This window comes from Anguilla rostrata, chromosome 2 (genome assembly GCF_018555375.3).
Source record: "Anguilla rostrata isolate EN2019 chromosome 2, ASM1855537v3, whole genome shotgun sequence".
NCBI lineage: Eukaryota > Metazoa > Chordata > Actinopteri > Anguilliformes > Anguillidae > Anguilla > Anguilla rostrata.
The window spans coordinates 49,696,764-49,721,190 of record NC_057934.1 but is presented as its reverse complement, the minus strand read 5'-3'; the positions used below and the strand labels follow the sequence as shown (position 1 = coordinate 49,721,190).

The 24,427-nt window shown below is 49.8% G+C and overlaps 1 protein-coding gene across 8 annotated transcripts; it reads right to left on the bottom strand.

Annotated features, from left to right (window-relative positions):
- Positions 1-64: 64 nt before the first annotated feature.
- Positions 65-24,277, bottom strand: LOC135248302 (meiosis regulator and mRNA stability factor 1). 8 transcript variants are annotated; one of them, XM_064322781.1, is made up of 27 exons: positions 24,257-24,277; positions 22,478-22,682; positions 17,595-18,377; positions 16,952-17,114; positions 16,586-16,800; positions 16,392-16,509; positions 16,117-16,289; positions 15,071-15,469; positions 14,218-14,357; positions 13,509-13,661; positions 12,480-12,666; positions 11,553-11,731; positions 11,355-11,435; positions 10,392-10,628; positions 10,157-10,276; positions 9,836-10,017; positions 9,303-9,523; positions 8,939-9,081; positions 8,543-8,676; positions 8,237-8,439; positions 7,718-7,945; positions 6,935-7,168; positions 5,573-5,791; positions 4,809-4,869; positions 4,608-4,703; positions 4,068-4,238; positions 65-3,800 (listed from the first exon to the last, which is right to left on the bottom strand). In XM_064322781.1, exons 2-27 carry the CDS (start codon positions 22,625-22,627, stop codon positions 3,550-3,552), a joined length of 5,241 nt encoding a protein of 1,746 aa, XP_064178851.1. In that variant the 5' UTR covers positions 22,628-22,682; positions 24,257-24,277; the 3' UTR covers positions 65-3,549. The 8 variants fall into 8 exon arrangements, with proteins under 8 accessions (XP_064178851.1, XP_064178848.1, XP_064178846.1 ...); XM_064322778.1 differs by lacking the exon at positions 24,257-24,277 and adding an exon at positions 23,462-23,582; XM_064322776.1 differs by lacking the exon at positions 24,257-24,277 and adding an exon at positions 23,458-23,563.
- Positions 24,278-24,427: the final 150 nt, after the last annotated feature.

Genomic DNA, 24,427 nt, shown 5'->3' with positions numbered 1-24,427 from the left:
CTCAACCTCACATTAATCACAGTGAAACGCTGACGTGGCAGAATCAAACACCAGGCAGACAGGGTTATGCTTGAGGTGAGATTTATTACATAAATCATTTGGTCCCTTCACAAAAATCAAACTCCTATGGCAACTTCTCATCTATGGGGAATATGGGGGGGGGGGGGGGGGGGGAAGAAACGTACACAAAGGACAAGTGTGCAGCTGTGAGGTCATCTACGTAAAAAAAAAAAAAAAGAAAAAGAAAAACGGTGACAATTTGGAAGGGTTTCCACGTGAACGACGGGGTTCTGCTGACGAGAGCAGCGCCAAATAAGAGTGCTAACCAAAGCATGTGCGTGCTCAGCTGCGGGCTGCCAGAGGATCCTCACCCTGCAGGGGAGGAGTCGACACAGGCAGCCGCACACCTGAACACAGTCATTCTGGGGAACGCAGCGGGGTCTCAGGGGTCTCAAATACTCAGGACGTTTCACTTTTTTACTCGTCAAATCACAATGCAGGATTTTACCCTAAATCAATCAACCGAAATTATGCAAAAGTGCATACGCAAAGTGTGGGTCGAGCTTTCCATTCACTGGAAGCATGCAACAATGTAAAATCGTCTATTTTCGTTTGAGTCGAGTTGTAACTGCAACGAGGGGGCATGATAATTTATGCGACTAAGCACACAGCTTTTGTTTTAGAGAAAATGTAATGCTAATGTCCAGCTAAGAGCTTAGATGCATCATTTAAGGCAAATTGTTTTCAGTCTTGGCTGTGGGTATCCCCACTCTCAAAGAAACTAAGAAACAGGGTTTTGACATCAATTAAAAGCTGGTCTTAAAATTCTTTAAATAACTAACTAAATATCTGAAGATCTCTCGTATTCTCATCAGATTTTGTTTGACACCCAGCGTCTCAGGTGACAGGAATCTCTTGGAATCCGAAACCATTTCAGGGCGATTTCTTCCCCTTATTCTTAATGTCAAAGTCATCATCTAGCATAAGGCCTATAATACTGCAAGAATTCTTGCGTCACAAACTGAAGTCCAATGGTAAATAAACTAACTTGGGCTGGAAAGAGGGATACACAAATGCTGAAGAACAAACGGGTCTTCGGGGACATGTGGAAAACAGCAAGCCTTCGATGAACAGATGGACCTCATGGGCTCTTGCCCATTTCAGATTGTCATCCGGATTCCCGGCACACAAAAAGCAACATACGAATTTCAGTCTTCCTTCAGAACCCAGTGCGTGCTTCTCTCCAGTCCTGCGCAGCCACAGGAAGACTGCGTGACTGCGCACTCTGTACGCCGCACACGCAACGCTCCGACGGGCGGGATGCGGCTTCCGTTTCACAAAAAAAAGACAGACAACGCGACTAAAAAAAAAAAATATACGGCAGACCGCGCGGGCACGAGATGGAGAACTGCTCCGGTCGCTCTCACGTGCGCCGTGGCCGATACAAGCCATTGTAAAAGCCAGGCTCTGTCCAGAGAACCTCCGAGGGCCTCTGTCCGTCCCTCTGCCCCCCAGGGCCGCTGGGGGCCCCGCGGCGGTGTTCCACCCCGGGCAGTTCACGTCCAGCTCCGCCCCGCTCGGACGACACCGCTAAAAACACCAGCCGTTTTATTGCTAAAAGTAAAGCGAGCGAGCGTTCGGCTCCTCTGCAAATCAAGCACTCCCAACACCAACACAAAAAGGTAATCTCTTGCTTTTTTGCTCCGTTAAAAGAGAGGCAAACCAACAAGGTTAAAGCAAACAACCTTGACACTTCCACAGGGACCGTAAAAGGAGACGCGCGTAATCCTTTGTCGGTGTCGTGTTCTGTGGAAATGGCGCTCACAACGTAATTAAAAACGTGGCTTACCTACACGAGTTCTACCACTTACAAACACAGCCTCCCTTCAGTCTGCCCATGCATAAAATGATTTATGCATTATGTGCATATTTCACACCATCGCCGGAGGTGTAAACCGCAGTCCAAGTCCAGGGGCTCCTCTAAACGAAAGCGAAGACGGCGAGTTAGCGCTCGGCTCGCGGCCGCTAACGGGGAGGCGCTAGGCCTTCCCCGGCTCGCGGGCCCTGGAGCCCGAAGCGAAGGCTCCATGAAGGCAGACTCCAAATGGCTGCGAGAACAGAGGCGCAGACTGCCTCCACAGCACCCGCCGTCACGGAGCGGAGCGCACAGCAACAGCCTCAATAACAGCACACCTCAACACACGCTCCGTCAGTGAGCTGTGCCCTCGGACCGCCACCCAAACTCCACGTGCTACGCGCGCTGGCTTCACGCAGGTCTGCCCCCATCCCTGTAACCGCAGATCTACCATCCTGGAGGTTTTCAGTGCAACCCTAATTTGGCAAGCCTGGTTCTACTAATTAGCAGTTCAGCAAGATATCTAGCTGTTCCGGTTTTGTCTGAGTTGGAGAGAGAACCTACAGGGCGGCAGATCACCAGGAGTTGGGCAGCCATGTCTTCGTGGATCCTGATTACATCAAAAGGCTGCATTAATAAATCAAATGACCCAAGATGAAGGCCTAGAAAACACCCAAAAATAGGTGTTTTTTCCCCCATTCATTTAATTCCAAGCCAGGGGAAAATCTGGGACTCTAAAGAATTCTAGAGTAAATCAACTATTCCTTGCTGCTCCATTGTAAGCTAAAAGAAAAGATTACAACAGAAGAGGGGCATGGCAGTTTAGAAAATAATCTTCATACTTAGAATTGTCAACACCTTACGAAACCTATGAATACTCTATAAATACATAAACGCAGCCCTGCTCGAGTTGCCGCTGCTTTGCATCAGTCTGTTTCTGTGCATTCCATTATATCCCTGAGAGTAGGTGACAAAAACAGATGAGAAGCTTTTCATTGGTTTGAGGCCACCTTGCAGCACGGGGGCCCGTGGAACACTGAGGTTTAAAACAAAAGCATTATTCCATATAATATCAACAGAACAGACCCAGTTTTCAGGCTCAATCCAGGTGTTTGTGAAAATCCAAAATTCCTCAAGGGGGGGGAGGGTTGGGGGGCATTTTGAGATGGGGAAAAGGGAGCCTGTTCTCCACAGCCTAATGGATAAGAGTTCATGATGCGCCTCCTTGCAGTTACAACCAACTCATCTGTAATACTTTTTTTTTGCACTGGCTTGCCCAGTTTCCTTCAGTATTCCTTTGTACTACATGGTTTAAAACAATATAGAGATAAATACTCAATCATCTTAAGCAATCGTGTCTCTTTTAGACATACGGCACCATACGGCAACAGAAAGCATGTTGCTTTGAAAACTGAAAATCTGCAGAGGCATCCTACCAGGAAGCCTTTTAACAACAGAGTCCCAAGACCAAGCCGACAGATCGAATAAAAAAACCCCCCCATATGACAGTGTACAAATACTCAAACTAAACGCTAAACATACACAGCGAAACGGTAAGAAAACAGCGCAGAATACACGTGAAGATTCAACAGGCCAGAAAAAACCACCGCTAAGTGCCAACTCAAAATGTGATGAAGCGCCGCCTGCATCCGCACCTGCGGGCTTTTGGGTAGAGAGGTGGGCGGGGGCGGAGCTCAGAGGCGAGTGACAGGGGCGCGGGAGAAGTTGGCCGCCAGCTTGACTCTGTTGCGAGACGCCCTCTTGCTGGGGCTGTCGGTCAGGCTGGCCTTGAGGGCGGGGGGCTGCGGTGGCTTGGCCGCGCTCGCCAGCTCTGAGGGGGCCGGCGGGGTCTCCCCGACAGACGCAGGAAATGGCTCCTTCGGGCCCGGGCTGGTTTCGCAGACGTCAGGAGCCGCGGAGGCCATGTCCGCGTTCTCACTCTCTGCTATTAAACAAACACGGAGATGCAGTTCAGAGTCACAGTAACTCCAGACAGCAGACCTGCACTACTTCCATTCAGCTGCCTGCCAGGTTCCCACAGGATATCAGTGAAAGAGGGACATGCCTCTCCTCTAATTAGAACCAAGTCTCCTGTAGTACAGTGTGGACTGCAGTGTGTAATATGGTCATTGGCTCACAGGTAAATGCATCAAAGGAGCGCATACTCTTCAGCTGTAGCCCCCCCTCAGAGAGAAGGGGAAGGGCTGCTTACCCGTGTGCGCTGGGGGCTGCTCCTCGAAGCGGATCAGATCAGCGTGCTGCAGGAGGACGGGGTCGGGGTGCAGCTGAGGGGAGGGCAGGCAGGACGGGACGGGCCCACACAGGAGGTCCACAGGAGAGCCCGAATTCAGGCACAGCAGCTCTGCCTCGGTCCCACTACCACCTGGAACACACACAGTTCAGTCAACACACACTGAACACAGCTAAATACCATTCCCCATTATACACACTGAACATTGGAGAACACCTATCCCATTACACTCACGGAACACAGAGCTAAACACCGTTCCCATTACACACAATGAAGACAGCTAAACACATTACCCATTAAACATACTCAATACAGGTAAACGGCACTGACACCATTACGTTCACTGAATGGCGAAGGAGTCAAACCGCTTTCCCTGACAACACAACAGCACTGCTGTATAATCACTGACACAGCTGCTAGGATTTTCAGGTTTGTATATTTATTTGTATGAAAGCTCAGTATATGAAACAGCTGAGGCGTAGAGGAGTGCTGTGCCGTTACCTGGGCTCTGAGCCCTCAGCTCCACAGCATCGCTCGGGCTCCCGCTTCTCTCTCCCTCTGGCTGGGGGCTCTCGCCGGTGTTGGGGCTCGTCCGTGCTGGAAACACAACCCACAAACCTCAGGGGCACTGCCAGCTACACTGGTTTATCATTCCACCCCCAAAAGAAGCACAGCGAGCGCCCAGACCTCCAACGGCATTACCTTTCATGTCATTCTTCAGAACAATGATCTTCTTGTGTCCATGGCCTTTAATCCAGACGACCTGTGGGCCAGAACAATCAAACAGTGGAGTAATGGAGCAGCCATCCAGCCATTTCCGCCAACATTATAAAACAAAAGCTATGACTCTTCACAACCAGGGGTTCTGTTAAACCATAACTGTGAGAGTTAGTGAACTATGGAAGCAAGCCGCCTGTCTGAAATGAGTGGAGGCAGAAACAGGAATATCATATTGCAAAACTGCAAGCAGGCATTCAATAAAATGAAACCTATAATAAAGACTGCATTGATTGCAGACATCATACATACCATTATAAAATACCATTATCCAGTTTATAGCCTACATCAGAGTGGAACAGTCATTTTAAATGACACGCATTAGTGCCTTCCTGCTACATGCTTAATTTTTAAGTGTTATGCTTTGTATATATATTTGTGTTTTATGCGTGTGCTTGTGAAACAGGAGAGCTGAGTTTTACGCATATGCTTGTGGAACAGGAGAGCTGCATTTTATGCGTTTGCTTGTGGAACAGGAAAGCTGGGTTCTATAAATTTGCTAGTGGAACAGGAGTGCTGGGGTCTATGCGTTTGCTAGTGGAACAGGAGCGCTGCGTTTTATGCGTTTCCTTGCGGAACAGGAGCACTGTTTTAAATGTTTGCTTGTGGAACAGGAGAACAGCGTTATGCGTTTGCTTGTGGAACAGGAGCACTGCATTTCATCCACTGCTTGTGGAGGGCAGCCTTACCTGGGGAATGGCCACCAGTAGCTCTTCCAGAGTGCTGTACCCGTACGAGCGTGGCTGCAGCCCCCTGCCCGTGTACTTGCTGAAGGCCCCAGAAAACTCGGTGAGGAAGATCTGGTGGTAGTGGTACGTGTGCAGCAGAGCTCTCACACTGCGTGCAAACTGGTACAGCCGGGTCAGCCGCACACACTCTCCCCCGCCTTCCTGCTCACTCTCAAACAGCTGGGAACACAGGAAGGGAAAACAACCTTTTTATTACATATGCACAAACCTTACGGTTACCACTTCAACAAACGCTAGACCAGCAGTAACCAACCAACCAACCAGTGATAACCAACCCTGTTCAGGGTTGTAATGTAGGTTTACATTTCAACCCTAATTTGGCACACCTGACTCTACTAATTAGCAACTCAACAAGATCTCAAGCAGTTGAATGAGGCTTTTTAGGATAGGAATGAAAATCTACAGGATGGCAAATGTGCAGGAACTGGGTTGATTACCACTGCTCTAGACTACATGATGCATTTTCAATTGTTGGTTTTACTAAAAATGGCCATTTGTTTTACACCGATAACTCTGCTATACAGAGTATCCTACGGCTGGAAATCCTATTTAGAGAAAATAATCCCTGCAATACAAAAGCACCTCCACATATTCTCCAGGAAATTAGAAATGGGACTTGTTTAATAAAAGTGATTTGCAGGTCCTGACAGCACTGTGAGCACAAGCCTTACTAGTATGGAGCCGTGGGCGGCTCAGCAGCCTCAGCTAATGCCACTCATCCTTCAAGCCCAGCAGAGCTCGGAGGACAAGCCCAGTGATCACAGAATCCTTGGAAATCACTTCATTTCAGATAACTGATCCAAGTTAGCGGCATAAAGATTCTTTTCCCATTAGTTGAATTGGTAGATTAATTTAAAAAACTGTACAGCAATCAATTTAATTTAATATAAATGTTAATATAAATGTTCCTCCGAATCCACGGCTAATTATCGGACTGCTTCTGAGCCCTGTCTTAAGACAACATAAAATGGCTGGCCAGTTGATCCAATATAGATTGAAATTGAGTTGGCAAGTGCTTTTCTTATTGATGAACTCAGAAACCCAGGGCCATACAGGTGATACTGTAAAACTAATCAATCACAGTACCCTTACATAACACGCACGAAACCGTCCAGACCCACGGCGCACCTCCTGCGCATGCGCCTACAAAGGTCGTCCGTGAGTGAGTGAGTGAGTGTTGAGTGAGTGACCACAACTTGCGGCGCATAGGCAGTCCTGCGGCGCCGTGGAAAAAAGACAACCTTTAAATGGGACAGACCTCCCATTCCCACGGGACGCCCCCCCCCGGGCCCCTGTACGCACCTCCACCAGGTAGGGCAGGCTCTTGAGCAGCTCGCTGAGGGAGACGAAGCCGTACTCGCAGGGGTTGAGCGGGGCGCCGTGCGCCTCCTCGTACCGCCGGCTCAGCTCGTCCACGCTCAGCGAGTCCGCCCCGCCCGGCAGGGACATGAGCAGGGCCAGCAGCTGCGTGGTCAGCGAGCGCATGGACTTCCTGTTGATCAGCTGCAGCTCCCGGCCCTCCGCCCCGTCCACCACCTGAGGGGGAGAGAGGGAGAGTCCCATCACAGCGCCGTCACACGGAGATCGCCGCGCAGGTGAGGAAATGACTGCAGAGCTGCGATGGGCTTCACATTCATCTGTACTCTATTACAAAGCCAATAATCTAATGACTCTTACTGCGCACCGCAGAAATAGCCCAGTCTTCATCATCGTGACTATGATTTTATTTCAGTGCTCACATTATAAAAACGTGCATCAGCATAATGGCGCTCAGGAGCTACATTTTTCAGTGCTCAGACCCTCAATGGTGCCGCGAGGTACAATCTGCTCTTCGTAACTTCCTATCGCTAAACTGCCCAGTGACTAATGCCCTACACACCACGCTGAGCAGCCCGCGATCATCCTCTCAGCTTTGTGAGCGGTGCACACCGACCCGTGCGGAGCTTCACAGCTCAGGCAGAGCTCTCTCCGCTCTGGACTCCCAGCGCTCACGCCGGCCCCCGTCGCGGCTGCGTAGCGACTGACCGCGCTGTCGCTCGCGCGCGTGCGGCGGCGGTAAAGGTGGGCGGGGCGCGCGGGGCGCACCTTGACGACGTGGCGGAGCTTGTGCAGCAGCGCGGGCACGGAGCTGACGTCGAAGTCCTGCAGCCGCAGGCCGTAGCCGAAGGTCTTGCTGTACTCGCTCAGCAGCTCGCCCAGCGGGAGGCTGCAGTCCTTCTGCGCGCGCAGCAGCTTCACCAACTGCGCCGCCAGCGCCTTCACCTTCTCCACCTCCGTCAGCGTGAGGATCTTCTCCTCCCCGCACTCCAGCACCTGCCACACAGCGTCAGCCCGGGCTGTCACGCGCGTCCGCACAGCCCACAGGCTCCAGCAAACTTACTAAAAGCCCTGCGTGGAGCACGGCCATGCTAGCGCTCATGTTAGCATTGGAAATGTTAGCATGTTTCAGCTTGCTGTTTCAGCTAGCCTCTCAATTACATAATTGGGTCAACCATCATAATTAATACAGGTTAACACACACTGGAGGTGCTCAGGATAACCCAACAACAGATGGCATAAAGAGGAAGATGTGCGATGCTCGAGAGCCAAGAGGGCTCCACCCACCAGCAGCACTTCAGGAATGGCCTCAAACAGCTCCATCAGCTTGGTGAAGCCGTAGTAGGTGAGCTTGCACTGGCGGCCGAAGTGGTGGTGGTAGGACGGGATGAACTTGCTGAAGGACATGCGGCAGTGTGGCTGGTGGCGCAGGAGGTCCACCACCTCTTTGGCAAACTGCTTGGTTCTGTCGATCTCCTCGGGAGTCCTCTCTGGAGGGAAGCAAGCAGCAGAAAAAATCAGGGCCAGGTGTTAATGAGTAAATGACAAGCAGCCTTGCGATTTCCGTTAAGGGGCAAAGCCTTGAGCACTGACCTCTCTTGGGAATGGAGATGAGCGTGTCAGTGTCCTGCTGGGTTATGGTGATTGTGGTGTCAGGAATCTCAGCCAGCAGATCCATCAGGTCGCACATACCGTACTCAACAACTCGCCAGTCCCTGGAGAAACACCTACACACACACGCGCGCACACACACACATAAACACGCACACGTTATACCTAAATGTGATCCTACACAACCACATACCACTGACAAACAGCCTCCCATAAAACAAAACCAGTAAAACTAAAAGATTTAAGAAATGGGAGTAAGGGAGCCCTCTGTCCATACTAAATGCTCTTGGACCTCCCTTCATTCATCATTCTGCTGGGTGAAGTCCTAACAGGTGAGGACTATCTGGCACGGTTCCTCGGCTGTGCTGAGGCTCTTACCAGTGGTAGGCCTGCATGAAGTCCCGGATGACCACCTGCTTGCTGACCTGGAACTTGAGCAGCTTGAGCAGGTCCTGCGTGAAGCGCTTGACCTGCGCGCGGTGAGTCAGGGTCAGCAGCCGCTTGGAGCCCATGCCCAGGATCTGCAGCCAATCAGAGCCTTGCATTCAGACACGCGTCCTACTGTACTGTACAATCCACCTGCGATTAGCTTTCCTCTGCTCTAAGCCAATTCTTTTAACATCGACACAGCATTAGCAGCACAGTGTGAACAGTGTGATGAAGCAGCATGTAATAAAATGTGTTGTACTGGACCAGCAGGTGGCGCTGTTGGGACGCACACCGCACGAAGAACGGGCCGCACCTGCAGCACGTGGGGCACGGCCTCCAGCAGCTCCAGCAGCTTGGAGTAGCCGTAGTCGGAGACGCGGCACTGCTTGGCGAAGTGGTGGTGGTAGGAGGGGATGAACTTGCTGATGGGCATGCTGCAGGAGGGCTGGCTCTTCATCAGGTCTATGATCTCTCTGCTCAGCTGGATGAGCTGCGGGTTCCCCACGGGGCTCTTGCAGCGCTGCACCCAGGGGTCTGAGGGGACAGCCGCACACGCCCCTTTCAGCGCCTATGTGCACTTACGCTATGCTTTCCGACCCTGCGTCTGCCACTACCCTGCTTGGTGCTAATAAAACTGTCACTGGGGTGTATTAGCTGAAGTAAGCAGTGTGAAGTTAGCAGTGAAGTTAGCATATGCTCTTAGGAGGAGAATAAAGTATCTGCCCTACGTGTGTATACATATATTCAGCCATTGTGTGGACCCCACAAACAGATTGTGCTTTTGTGTATATTTGAGGCTTCTCTTCACATTTGCCAGTCTTGGATCACACTGGGCAGAGAGAGTACCTGCATTGGGTGGAGGGGGCTTGTTGTGGATCCATTTTATTATCTTGAAGCCGTTCTGAGCCGTGACGATGTTGATGCCCGGGATGCAGGTGATCAGGTGCTCCAGAGGGACGGCCCCCTCCAGCTCTCCCTCCTCTCCCAGCTTAAGGGCACTGAACTCTGCTGCATAGCACTCCGGGAAACTGGAACAACGGCGTAAACACAGACCAGTAAAACACCCAACGATTAAACAAGTGATGTTTAAAAAGAAAATGTTTCAGGAGCATTTTTCCTCAGGTGACCTATAAAGCAATATCTAAATGAGACCAGCAGGGGGCTCACCTGAGCAAAGGCACCGTGCCCTCGTGGCTCTGTAGCAGACTGTGCACCTGCGCAGCGAAGGCCTTGAGGGACAGCACCACGAATGGGATCTTGTAGGAGTCCGGGTCGAAGTCTGACTCGCTGCAGGAATAAAGCCAGGGACAGAGAATCAGTATCTTTGGCAGACGGGCAGTAATTGGTCAGGGCCAGAAGGCCATGCTCGCACGCGGGGAGAGAGGGGACAGCGGCGCAGCACCTGAAGCCGTGCTGGGCGCAGTGGAGCTTGCAGACGGGCTCGTGGTACTCCAGCTCCTCGAACACCACGGGGCTGCAGCTGGCGGAGGAGCCGTCGTGCGACTGCGAGGAGCCCAGCGGGCTCTGCCGGGCCTGGCTGCTGGGGAGGAGGCACACCAGCCGGCTGCTGCCCTGGTCCCGCACCGCCACCACCTCCGTCAGCTTGTACAGGTCGCTCACCGCCAGCTTGTGGCCCGACCTGGGGCAAGAAGAGCAAAAAATAAATACATATATATATATATATCAGGGGCATAATGGTACATGTACTTGTGCCAAAGCGTTTTCTCTCACTTTAACACACACAAATAACAATTTTTGTACAGAATCTAACTTAAAAACTCCCATAATAAAACTTTTTAAAGCGCCGTATTTTGTTCAGCAAGAAATTATGGCCACTCGCACCGTAAATTAAGCAGAAATAACCTGTTCAAAAAAGCAGACTCATCATAGCCATCAGTCATCTAACTTACTGCTTATTTTTAATTGATCACTTTTACCAGCCAAACGCACAGCTCTACAGATACTCGGCTTTAGCTTTCTAGATTCATGCTTCTTGCTTTGTAATCAAGGTGAAATATTTTGTTACACAAATCAAAGTTTAACAACATTCCTTCGAGGTCACATTTGTGCTTCCATAAATGCGGAAACTTTGGCTGCTAAAAGGTAAAATAGAGGTATTGGCATTGTCCCTGTATTATCCATATCGTGCACACCAGTACAGAAGGGGCCACAAAAATAATTATTAGAATACACTAGACACTGAAAATTGATCAGTGGAGCGAGAGCCTCCATTAATAAAAAAAATCTGTAATAGCACATTAGCCCTTTAGCAGTGCGTTCGGCTAAAACAGACTCAGGTAAAGAAACCACATTTTTCACAGCAAAAGAAACCAGGAAGTAAAAAAAATAAAATAACCCCACTTACTTTTTCTCGTATATCTCAGTTAACTTAAAGAGGGGCAGGCAGCAGGCGGGGGCGTCCTGAAGGATGCTCATGACTTCAGAGCTGGAAGGGAAGCGGAACGCGCGTAAGAGCACAGCGGCAGAGCGAGTCCTGAGAAACGCGCCGTTCGCCCGACCCGCCGCGGGGCGCTACGCGTAGCGTCGGGTCAGCCGCGCGTACCTGAGCATGGCCAGAGACTTGTTGTTAGCGCCGGTGACCAGGGAGACGTGGATGCGCTTGCTTCCGATCTTGTAGCGGTGCAGACCGCTGACCGCGCTGATGGCCTGCGGCAGGGAGCACATCTGCACCGTGGCCCTCAGCTGGTAGTCTGTGTAAGGGCTCAGCTCCACACTCTTCACCTGCCAACACACACACACACAAAGCGCTCCGTCACTCACTACACGCTGGAGGTGGAGGTGGACCCCCAGCGGGGCAGAACCCACCCGCATGCACGCATCTTAAACTGCATCACATCACCGAGAAATGTCATCAACACGAAGGGGAATAAACATGCGGTGTGCATCATTTCATCTTTTGCTGAAGGTGTAGTACTGACAGGCACTGACACTACGTTAAAGGAGCTGAATGACAGGCACTGATACTACGTTAAAGGAGCTGAATGACAGGGCACTGATACTATGTTAAAGGAGCTGAATGACAGGGCACTGACACTATGTTAAAGGAGCTGAATGACAGGGCACTGACAGGCCATACGTTAAAGGAGCTGAATGACAGGGCACTGACAGGCCATACGTTAAAGGAGCAGAATGACAGGGCACTGACACTACGCTAAAGGAGCTGAATGACAGGGCACTGACACTACGCTAAAGGAGCTGAAAGACAGGGCACTGACACTATGTTAAAGGAGCTGAATGACAGGGCACTGACACTACGCTAAAGGAGCTGAATGACAGGGCACTGACACTACGCTAAAGGAGCTGAAAGACAGGGCACTGACACTATGTTAAAGGAGCTGAATGACAGGGCACTGACACTACGTTAAAGGAGCTGAATGACAGGCACTGACACTACGTTAAAGGAGCTGAATGACAGGGCACTGACACTATGCTAAAGGAGCTGAATGACAGGGCACAGCTGCAGGCTCACCCGGCCGTGCTTAGAGAAGGCGTCGTGTAGGATCTGCTGGAGCTCCTTCCGGGACATCCTGTAGTCCATGTTGGCCACCTGGATGTCTGCGCCGTTGGAAAAGGGCTCTGGCTGGCTGTCGGGGCAGGGGCTGCGATTGGGAGCCGAGAGGGGGGAGGAGCGGTTGGACAGGCAGGGGGATCCGCTCCTGTAGCAGGGAGCAAGCAGGTGGGCGGGGCATGAGCCACATAGTCAAGAGAGTACAGGAGGGCGGGGAAAGAGAAAGGGGTGTGATGTAAAAGACAAGGAAGAAGCACTAACAAGCGGTCAGGTGCTCTCTGCCAATGGAATCACAGCACAGGAGTTAATACAGCATTAACATAAAATTATTACATTATGCAGTGCCTGACTAGAGTGATTCTAAGTGAACGTAGTCTAGAATAGGCCACTGGACAAATTCCAGGGGCTGAAATGTAAGACAGTTAATGCCAAATTCTGTACGATGCTGTGTATACAATACTGAATTCTGACAGCAGCACCAGCTGACACTGCATAGCTGAACCAGTGTTGTTTTTGTCAGCAGTTTTTGATTTTGTCATGGTCTTAAGTCATTTGACTAAAATGCATTTTAGTTTCAATCATATTTTATGCCTTCTTCATTGAATTTAGTCAAGACAAAAATGACTAAAATCATATTTTTTAGTCACCAAAAAGAACAACTATTTTAGTAATTAAGCTAAATTAAATGTAACAGTCACATTTAATTTAACTTAATTTTTTGATACATTTACTGCCCTGCCTCCAATAAATGACATGACTGTAAAATACTGTGCAACACACACAAGAGTGTTTGCGACAACACATCAGTTGTCCCTTTTACATGAGTGAAGTCTGCTTCACATGTACATACAGAAATGGTGTGAACATTACTGTCACAAAGCAGCTTTACTTTCTTGAAGACAATAAAGAAAAAAAACTGTTAAAGATTAATATTAAATTTTAGTAACCCTAAGTCACAACATGGAGGCCACGCACAGGCCCAACACTCACCGGGAGGACCAGGAGCCCTGGGAGAGCACCAGGGGGCTGAAGGTTCTCTGCAGGCTGATCCTGCTGAAGGCGGAGGGCGTGCTGACCTGGAACTCCCCCACGCTGCGGTCCATGGGGGAGTCGGACACACTGCGGGGCGTGGAGCAGTCCCTCCTGTGGGCGTGAGCACAGCCAGGCCCGGCACTTCAGCACCTCTGCTCACATACGTCACTGAGCATCTCACTAACCTCCGCACACTGGGCTATACAGTATGCTATACGATACACCACATTACACTTGCATTGAAAATGACACTCTTTTAGGTTATCTCAGTTGTAACCAGGGGTGGATGGTGTTTAAGGCGTTTGGGTGATACAGAATACGTATCACAATATTTTATATTAGTATGGTTAAACTACACAGATTTACTGCCGTTCCATTTCAGCAGTGATGGTATCTGTCAATATTGGTGGAAATATAATTAGAGCTAACCGATGCTTTTCAAAGCAAGTAACATTACGAATCATACCCGGAGCAGCTTTTCAGGAAAGGCTAAAACTACACAGGTGACACTACAACATTATTATTGCCCACCTCTAGTTTTAACTTTTTATTTTAACCTAGAAATAGAGTGCCAGTCATAGTTAAAAAATCCATTAAATACAGATGCTGCTAATTCCGTGGCAGACGCAGTTTCTTCCCCGCAGGACAGCCGCACTCTCTGAAGTACCTCCTGCCGCGGTACGCCGCGTCCGCCGCGAGCGCGCTCCTGGGCGGGGCCGCTTCGCCGTTACTCTGCGGAGACGGCTGGTCGCCGCGGCTCTTCTTCTCCAGCGGGAACGCGGCCTTGGGCTCCAGGCTGCACAGGTCCTGGGCACAGAGCGCACACACGCAGGGAATGCACACGGGCTGCACGTCCAACCCCTCACACCCTTCCCCCCGCTCCCCGACGGACACTGGCTGCACGGGGAGGAACTGCGCGGGTCACAGAGTAAAAAGGAGCACGGCCAGATGAAGGGAACATGCACATACTGAGGCGCCCTAAACACAGCAATGCCCTTACGTTTAGGGGTGACCTCAATGCAGATACCTTCTGTTGCATGGGACTGATCTCTACATGGTCACCCACTAAAGAAGGGCAGTGTAAGATGGGGCGCCTCCAGCTCCCCGCTGGGGAAAGATGGAGACTAATGGAGTCAGAGACAGGCGGAGAATAATGGAGTCAGAGACAAGCGGGAGGCTAATGGAGTCAGAGACAGGCGGAGAATAATGGAGTCAGACACAAGCGGAGGCTAATGGAGTCAGACACAGGCGGAGGCTAATGGAGTCAGACACAGGCGGAGAATAATGGAGTCAGACACAAGCGGAGGCTAATGGAGTCAGACACAAGCGGAGGCTAATGGAGTCAGACACAAGCAAAGGCTAATGGAGTCAGACACAAGCGGGAGGCAGGCGGGAGGCAGGCGGGAGACAGGCGCACAGCAGGAGCCAGTCCCCCCTCAGCGGGGACGGCGGGTGAGTGAAGCGCTAGCGGGATGAGGCGGGGCGGGGCGGGGCGGGGCCGGTGCTGGCAGGCGGCTGACCTGTAGGCTCCTGGGAGCGCAGCCGCCCTTCCTGGGGCTGGGGGCGCGCTCGGCGACCTGGCAGGGCCTGGCCGTGCGCCCCGCGCGCCGGGGCGAGCGGGGCTTCTCCACGGGGAGGAAGGCGGAGGGGGCCGGGAGCCGGGCGGCCTCCCCCGCCGCCTCGCGGGGCCGCGGGCAGAAGGACACGCTGATCCGGTTGCCGAAGACGTCCTCGTTCTCCATGCGCTTGCGGGCGCGCTCGGCGGCATCCTGGCTGCCGAAGCGGAGCACGGCGGCGCCCGCGGAGATGCTCTGCACCTTCCCGCCGCAGTTATCCGACAGGCGCCGCAGCCTGTTGCCCACGCTCTTGCCATCCCGGTTGGTTGGCAGGTTGTAGACATAGAGCAGGTTCGAACAAGGCTGGTAAAAGCAAACAGAAAGGTGCTGCCTTTTGTCCCTTTCTCGTCTTTACTGGAGACCCATGCTAGCTTTCTGAATGTGCACCAGAGGCAGACGCTGCCCCTAGCCTCACACTCTGAATGGAAGTACCCAATGTAGAGGGGAAAACCACTGACCACTGTACGGGGCGATGTGTGTAACGTCCTCTCTGGGGGACAGCAGAAAAGCCCTGCCACCACCTGCAGCAGTGAAAAGCATCGCTGCCGATGCTGACGTCACCACGCAGCCTTCCTGCCTGGCTTGTCCTCTTATAAACGTCAACTACTGTATAAGCAAGCTGTGTTTATGAAGGAAATTAATTCCCAATATGGCCATGCAGAAGTTGAGGCAGATGTGGGAGGAGTTCCACTGAAATCATCAGCATAAGGAAGCGCACTCGCGTCCCGGTGAGGGTTTAATATGCCCGGGCTTTAGCCAAAGAAACCGCTAACGTGCATCTGCATTTGCCAAAGCACGTCCCGGAGCGACCAGCAGCCCGTGTTTCAAAGCGCGGTTTCTAAGGTTACGCTCAGCCGCTTTGGAGTGGGGCAGCAGCGCTCGCTCACTCGCTCGCTGGCTGTGTAAAACCGGCCCGTCCTCGGCGTGTGGGGCGAGCGCGGGGGGCCTACCTGCTGCTTGGCCGGCGTTCTGGGAGGCAGGTCGGACACGAAGGTCTCGAAGGCCACGCGCTGGTGCGCGTGCTGCAGCAGGGCCTCCGACGCCTGGGTCTTGTGCACCAGCACCACGCGGAAGCCGTGCCTGTGGCGGAGGTCGCTCAGCTCGCTGGCGAAGTTCACGTCGGCTGCGAACACAACACCGCCCACGTGACCCGCTGACCCGGCTGCGTTTGAAACCCTCCTCGGGGGCGTCGCCTAAACGACGGGCGGAGTGCGGCGGGACTCACTGGACACCAGGACGACGGTGGCGGGGGCCGTGTGCGTCTCGGCGAAGCGCCGCAGGCTCTGCCTCAGCTTGTCGTCCGCGGCGTTCTTGGCGGTAGCGTTGATGTGCGCCACGGTCACCTGCACACACAGAGGTTACGCAGGTCACACAAGGAACAGTCTCTGCCTTAAAAAGTAACAGAAACCATGTCCGTACCTGGCAGTTGTTGAGCTCCTGGATGACCTCCTTGCTCTCTTTGCTGATGTCACAGACGCAGATGAACTCAGCCTCGCGGTGCCCCTGGAAGAAGCGGCTGCGGATCCTCTGCACCACGGCGACGGCCGAGCGGCCGCTGGGCACTGAGCAGTTCTCAATGTCCCAGAAGACTCCCACGGGGGGCAGGTTCTCCTGGCCGCCGCTCTCTGGGGATCCTGGGGGCCAAGAGAGAGAACAGTAAAACTCCTCTAACCACCACAACTCCTGGGGTTACCCATCTCCCCTCACAATACAACACTTTACTGCCAAAACCAATCCAAATGAGCACGAGACACAATGCACTGCAAGTAAGTTCGGAGTCCTCACCGTGTTTCTGGCTTGGCTTGCCCAGGTTTGATCCGACCAGTAGCATCCCATCAGATGATGCTCCGGGGACACCACAGCCATTGCACATGGGAACGGGCACAGCGACAGACTGGCTGGGGAGCGGCGGGATGTTGGGCCAAACTTTCTCTGCGTCCGCGACAGGCTGAGACAGGGAGCAGGAGGGATCAAAACAACTCAGTTTGTCCAAGAAACTTCCAAGAAATACTTAACTATTATACTATTTTATATGGAGAAATCGATATTAGATGTCCACTATCAGCTGGAAAAATAATGCTAAATTGCATCACTCATGCAATAAGTACATGACAGTCTTGCAACGTAACAGCCTATTTCTGTTAAAAAGGCGCACGCTTCACCCATAAAATGTACTGCACCTGAATCTCCTGTGTCTATATTTACATAGACACAGGAGATTCAGGTACAATGACCAAAAAATTATCTACCTAGCAACCTTTCACAGGACTGCCCACAATATTTTGGCCAGTCTTGTTAACTAGCAAAGTACCTTCTAACATTAGATGAGGGCTATGCGAGTTTCCTGTTGCATTAGTGATAAAAAAATATCAAAGCATTGAGAAACCTACTCTAAAGTCAAGATTAATGGAAATGAAAATGCACAAACCTTTCTCAGACATTCTCTGCAGTAGTGCGTGCCCTTCAGACAAACCGTGCGCTCAACATTTAGGTGCAAAGGATTGGTGCAAAGGTGAGATGAGGAGAGACCCCCAAGCGCTGGGAAGTGCTGGTCCCCTCTGGCTCCAGTGCTGTAATCCACACTACAGGGGTAATAACCAGAGGGGGCCAGGCACCCCCGATGCAAGGGGGCGGGGACAGAGGGGGCAGGGGGGAGGAGTTTGGCCTGGCTGCAGGAGGCAGCGAGTGGAGGGAAGGACTGCGGGGGCCTGAGCAGCCCAGTGCAGCAGGGCAGGTGCTGGTGGGAGGGGAGGGGCTGGGAGGTGGCCACTGAGGGCAGCCGCCCGTCGCAGTCCCCCAAGCCGCGGTCCTGGGCGCACGCGACGCCCGCACCGGGGAACGGGGGGTGCAGGGCGGAGCCCGCCTGGCAGGAGAGCCTGCTGCTGCTGCTGGGAACGTCGAGGGGCTTGGACAAGTGCACAGAAACACCACCACCGACACCAAAACCCTGGGCCCTGTTGTGCTGAACGTCGGTGCCGTGGTGGACCTGCAGGCTCCCCTCACAGTGAGCGCACACTCTTACTTTGGTGCTGCCCGGCGGCGGCTGCTGCTGCTGCTGCTGCTGCAAGGGGTCTGGCTGCTGTGACTGCAGGCAGGAAGGAGGGTTGGGCAGGGGGGCGAGGGGAAAGGGTTTGGAGACTGCAAGAGGTGGGGGAGGGGGTGGAACATCCTTCAGCTCCAACACAGGCTTTCTGCTTTCCATGTAATCTTTCTGAAAAGACAAGAGGCAATAAATTTATACTGGGGGGGCAGGGTTTAAAGGATTAAAGATTCCATGCTATGAGTATTAGTGGGGGGGAAGCAGCGCTTTTATCAGCAACCTGTCAGGCAAGTAGGATTTCATTACAGTTTAGGTTGTGGCAGCAGTGAATCCAGCTCTATTATTTATTATCCCCTCTTAACAGGGTACTCCTCTTAAAAGGAAACAAGCAAGAGAACACTCCTAATTGCTGAACGTATTAAAATATTAGCCTATTTAAATTATTACTTTAAAAAAAGAATAATCCAAATTTAATCTCCAAATTCTTTGAGAGGACAATCGAACAGTAACCAGGTGAAACTGACAAGTCAAAAGCAACTTGATCAGGTCTTAAGACTAAATTTTATTAAATGAATAACAGGACAGGTCTATTAGAACAATCAATTTAAATCATACATTCGTTAATGACTGTAGGCACACTACGTATCATTTATAAGTACTAGTAAAGAGAGACCGATAAGCCATTGTCAGATTACCACCTACTTCCAGTTTCAGCACAACAGGAACAAAAGAAAAAACAAGCAAGAAAAACTCAGATGATGTAAACACACAACCAAGGAACCACAACCAAAATGAAGAGGAAAACCATTCTCCAAGGATCCAATAGCAAATGAAAACTTTTTCCTATGACCATCATAAATACCTTACCCAGCAGGGCCTGAGGATGCCCTGATTGGCCAAGTTAAGGTGCTGAAAGGGGGGGGGGGGGTTATTGTCACTAGTCCAATGACAAGGACTGGCTTTTTGTAGGCAATAATTGTTACGTCCAGCCAGTAGGGCAATCTCCACTCTCCGGATGTACCATGCTGACCTCCACTTGAAGTGAGAGCTGCCTCCAAAAATATTAATTCCAAACTGGCAGGCCTTAACAGGTATTATTAACATAGACATTAAGACTTTCAATTGAAGGATTCAATTGAATGTCGCAGAATTTGCATTCAAACTTAAAAACTAAAAGGAAACCACAATCCTTATGGTATTCTGTGGCCATGCTGAACCTTAACACCCCCCCATAAATAGCTCTGTGTTCCGATGTCCCTTCAGCTCTCCAGAAGAGAAGACACAATGGCACCCTAATGTTTGAGTCTCAGCATGGCTTTTAATTACCTGAGGACATTCCCTTTGATGTATGAAGGGAAATGAAAAAGCAGGCAGTGTCCTTATGTACAGCTTAACCAGAGGAGGCTGCTTAATACCAATGGAATACTGCAAGGACCATGAACACGTTCACCATGTGGTCTGTCCTGATGTCATATTCTGCTGCCACAATCCTGATCTATCATTATCAATACAGTTGGTACATGGTAGAATACGACCAGGAGAATTGGAACCATTCAAGTCACAGACGTACTAATTCAATCACAACAGGACAGCATACCTATGGCTAATTGATAGGTTTATCAATGGACCGATACATCCTCTTGGTATTGTATTCAACACTACTGATCAAAGCTTCGAAACAAATAAGCAGCCGCTCGGAAAGGTTCGTTCATCTGACCTGCTGAATCCAAGGTGTCATTCGTGCGCTTTGTCACTGCCGGTATTGGAAATAAACTTCGTACTTTTTCATCACGTTCGAGAGACGTCCTTTTTTCCTTACACCATATTAGGTTGGTCTCTCTCTCAAAGGCTGTAATCTAAAAGCTATATACCTGACAATCCACAACTTTGTAGTCACATTCTGTAAGGTGTATACTGCGCTTCACGTACTTTAATACAAAGGATGCTATGCAAGATTCTCACCTTGAAAATATTATAAAACAGCCATGCTCAGCCATTACTATGATGCACAGGCAATATGTGCCTGTGTTCACTCCTGCCCAGTCCTTGCGAGTTTACTGTATTTTACTGTATCCCCGTTCCCTCGCCATCGGAGTTCCCCAGGGCTCAGTCCTCGGTCCACTTCTCTTCTCCTTATACACCAGATCCCTTGGCCCTGTAATTTCTGCCCATGGCTTGTCCTATCACTCCTATGCCGACGACATGCAACTCTTTCTCTCCTTCTCCCATCGGACAGGTCCCTGCCCACATCTCCGCTTTCCTGAGGGACATCCAGAGCTGGATGGACAATCACCACCTGAAGCTCAACCCAGGAAAGACGGAGCTAATCTTTATTCCTGCTCTATCCTCTCCCCTCCTCGATTTTTCCATTTCCCTAGGGGACACCTTAGTGACATCATCACCCTGTGCCAAGAATCTCGGAGTGGTGATGGACAACAGGTTGTCCCTCTCCAAGAACATCGCAGCAGTAAGCCGGGCATGCAGATTTTTCCTGTATAACATCCGGAGAATCCGCCCCTTTCTCACCACCTACTCAACCCAGCTCCTGGTACAAGCAATGGTTCTGTCCCGCCTGGACTACTGCAACTCTCTTCTGGCTGGACTACCGGCATCTGCCACCAGACCCCTGCAACTCATTCAGAATGCTGCAGCTCGTCTGGTCTTCAACCTCCCCAGACACTCCCACGTCACCCCCCTGCTCACTACCCTTCACTGGCTGCCTGTTATAGCTCGCATCAAATTTAAAACATTGGTCCTAGCATACCAGGCAGTCAAAGGATCAGCCCCAGCATACCTCCACAAGATATTCAAACCCTACATGCCAGCCAGATCCCTTCGTTCTGCTACCTCAGGACGACTGGCACCTCCCCCTCTTCGCACCTGCACTTCCAGAACACGTCTCCTGTCTGTTCTGGCCCCACGATGGTGGAATGACCTCCCCGTGGAGGTCAAAACAGCTGAGACACTGACCCATTTCAAGCGACGACTGAAGACTCACCTCTTCAGGCTGCACCTCTCCCAATCCCTCCCTACCTCCCTGTAATCTCTTTAATGACTGTAAGCTTAGGGTTGTAACTAGGTAGCTGTTTCATAGGTGACTTAGTTAATACACCTGTCTTAACTACTGCTTGTATTTTTTCCATAGACTGCGTTGTTGCTGTTCTCGTTGTGTTAGTCAGTTTAACCTTCAGGGTCCAAGTTGAACTATGCGATTGTTCCCTGCACTTGGACCGGTACTTCTCTCTAGGGTTTTCGTCATACTTGTTCCTGGTTATGGTTATACACTTTGTTGTACGTCGCTCTGGATAAGAGCGTCTGCCAAATGCCTGTAATGTAATGTATTTGTGCTTCTAAAAAGCATCCGGACATTTCTGGGCGTTACCCTTTTTTCTTTGTGGGCTGTATCTGAAAAGCATGTGGCCAATAGAAGGAGACGAAGAGGAGGAAACGTGTATGGATTTCCTACTACAGTGGTGCATTTGCAGCTGGGTTTGGGTAAGTGCTGAAGAGATAGGACCACCTTGGCAGCTAATAACAGAGTAGCTGGTCAGGTAGCTGCCATTGTTAGAACAAGTAAATTCATTTACTTAGACCACGATAACTGACTGGCAATGACGGTCTGACAAATTTTCTCTGGGTCCGATATTTTAAAAGGTAACAATTTAAGGCTGGAGAACAAGATTCCAGTCCGCTTATCTCAGCTCATATGGGCTAGCTAACTATAGTTAGCTAGGTAAAAGGGGCAAGTCCACCAGTGGTAAAATCCTACTAGACTACTGTATAAGTCATGTATTATTTCTTTTTTTTTTCTTCTTTCTTTTTCTCAGCTGTTTGCTATAAAATCTTCCCCTAGGTTGTGCCTATTCAAACTACACTGTTATTCAACACCAATGCATCCCATCAATATATCAACATTTACATCTATGATCAATGCTCATTTTTACTCTAAATGAACAGTATTTAAATGAATCACTATATAGGCACAGTTATACAGGCTGTAAAGAGCAACCAGGCTAACTGTTATTATTTTAATACTGTGAAATCACAGTAAAAGGCTGTCCTTTGGGTTACGATAACAGTAAGAGAAAGGGAGGAATAAGCGAGATTATCGTATAGGGAAGAAACAAAGATATGATGACAATGTCAAATTCTTACCATCGATAGTTCCTTGTCCCTTAGGTTGGGCACAACTGGTGTCACATGACAATGATGAAAAGGGGGTCTCATTTCTACGTGATTTTTCAGAAAAACGAAAATAAAGATCCACCTACCGGTTTCTCTGAAAGAGGGGCGGTGTGTTCAAAGGAAGAAAAGCAATCGGTGAGTTTCCATCCGGAGGGGGCTTCATTATCTGCGTGATCGAACCACTGGAAGGGTCTAGAACTGCAAAAGGAACTTTCCTTTCCCAAACCTTCCATCATACAAACTTGCGGGGACCTTCACCATTCTCTCGCCTGTCTTCTTTCTCATTCTTCCCTTAAGAGAAAGAGATACACCAAGAAGTAAGAGTAGTATCATACGCATGACATTCTGAGCCCTCGAAGTGTTTATGAAATATGGTTAGTCATGATTTCGACGAGCTTGGTTTTGGACAAAAGCAATCGTATCAACACGCTGCGTTATCACATCCAATTCGTTATGTTACTTAACTAAGTTAGATAACAAATAGTAAATGAGCGACTTCGCAAGATCTCTTCAACTGCACTGTAAGCTAACGTCATAAATATGATACACAAAGTGAGGTAAAATGACCAACATTTTTTACCTAGTAACCTTTCGCGGCCCGCGGTATTTTGGGCAGTATAGCCAACTAGCCAGGTACCGTCTAACATTAGATTAAGGCTACGCGAGTTCCCTGTTGCGTTAGCTTGTTAGCAAACTAAATATTCACCATAAATAGATACAGCTAGCTATCATGTCGGCCCACACAACGCTGATAGCTGGCTAAACTTTCAAATAAAAATCTGTCGTAGAATATGTATGTAAGTTAACCAGCTACCAAACTAGTGGAACAGGTGATAGTATCGTTCGGTTTAAATTTTCAGAAACAATACGTGGTTGGTCAACGTTAGCCAAATAGCGTTTGTTACACCTCTAACGTTACTGAAGGGTATTTTCTGACTGAGATCATAAGCTTCTTCGCGTAGCAATATATATCGCAGGCTTTATTTTGTAAAATAACCAATTAATCACATTTACTCTGTCATACGTGTATTTTCAGAAATTCAATACATATTCTTTCGATGTTTACCTGCCTTTCGCCTATTTCTTCACATCTAGCTACCTTGCCACTTCCCTCCTGAAGCTCCTTCTTTCCCCTCACTATCTCCATGGAAACCGCAGTCGTTTTCTAACCGAGATATGCCACCAACACCACAACAACTGTCGCAAACCTGAATCGGCTCGAGTCAGTAACCGCTTTAGCATTATCAAAGTACTAGGCTTATCTCTGCTCCAGTCCATCCACCTTTATTTCATATGCTTCATGCTATATTGTAACAACAGCGGTGGGACTAATAATAAATAAACAGTTGAACATAATTAGAGACATACTTAAGGAACCATTTCACAACGGAGGTCAATAATGTCATCAGACCTATACACCACACAGCCTAAAAGCCTCCACTTCTTCCGTCCACTTGCACCAACTAAAAAACACTAGCATCAATTCCACTTATATTGAAGTTATATGGATGGGCACCGATTATGAGATTGAACACATAGCCTCTAAAAGGATTCTAGAATCTGCGTATCACCTGATTTTTAAATCAGTACTTGTGACAGACGTGTGAATGCAGTTCCCTCCATTATCAACAATATAAATGTTGAACAAATGATGACTCAGTTGACCACAACAAAAACCAGGACAACAACTTTGGTCAACTATTTAATAGGTTGCTTTTTTCTAGTTAAATAGCTTTTAAGCTTGAATGACGACCGTGGACGTTGTAGATATCGAATGTGTAACTACTGTGGAAATTTGCGACACAACAAATATATGATAATACAGGAAAATAAGGGTGACCAAAGCACACTGAAAAAGTGTTTACCGTTTCAAGGCGCTCAGCATTGAATGAACTACCAATGCAAAAATGTTGAGTACTAGGACAGAACCATTCGAAACCCATGGGGCCCTCTCCCAAAGTATTTTAATAGCGTATACAACGTAATTCAATTGACATGTATTATTGGTCGATGCTCTTCTGGTTCACTCCCCGTCG

Bases quoted from the DNA above. Each gene is read 5' to 3' on its own strand.
- LOC135248302 (XM_064322781.1), bottom strand. From the start codon at position 22,627: ATGATGGAAGGTTTGGGAAAGGAAAGTTCCTTTTGCAGTTCTAGACCC. The intron at 17,115-17,594 runs GTTTGTGCATTT...TCCCTGTCTCAG, and splicing joins GCAGAGAATGTCTGAGAAAG to CCTGTCGCGGACGCAGAGAA. The intron at 9,524-9,835 runs GTACTCTCTCTG...CTGTCCCCTCAG, and splicing joins GCCCCCTCCACCCAATGCAG to ACCCCTGGGTGCAGCGCTGC.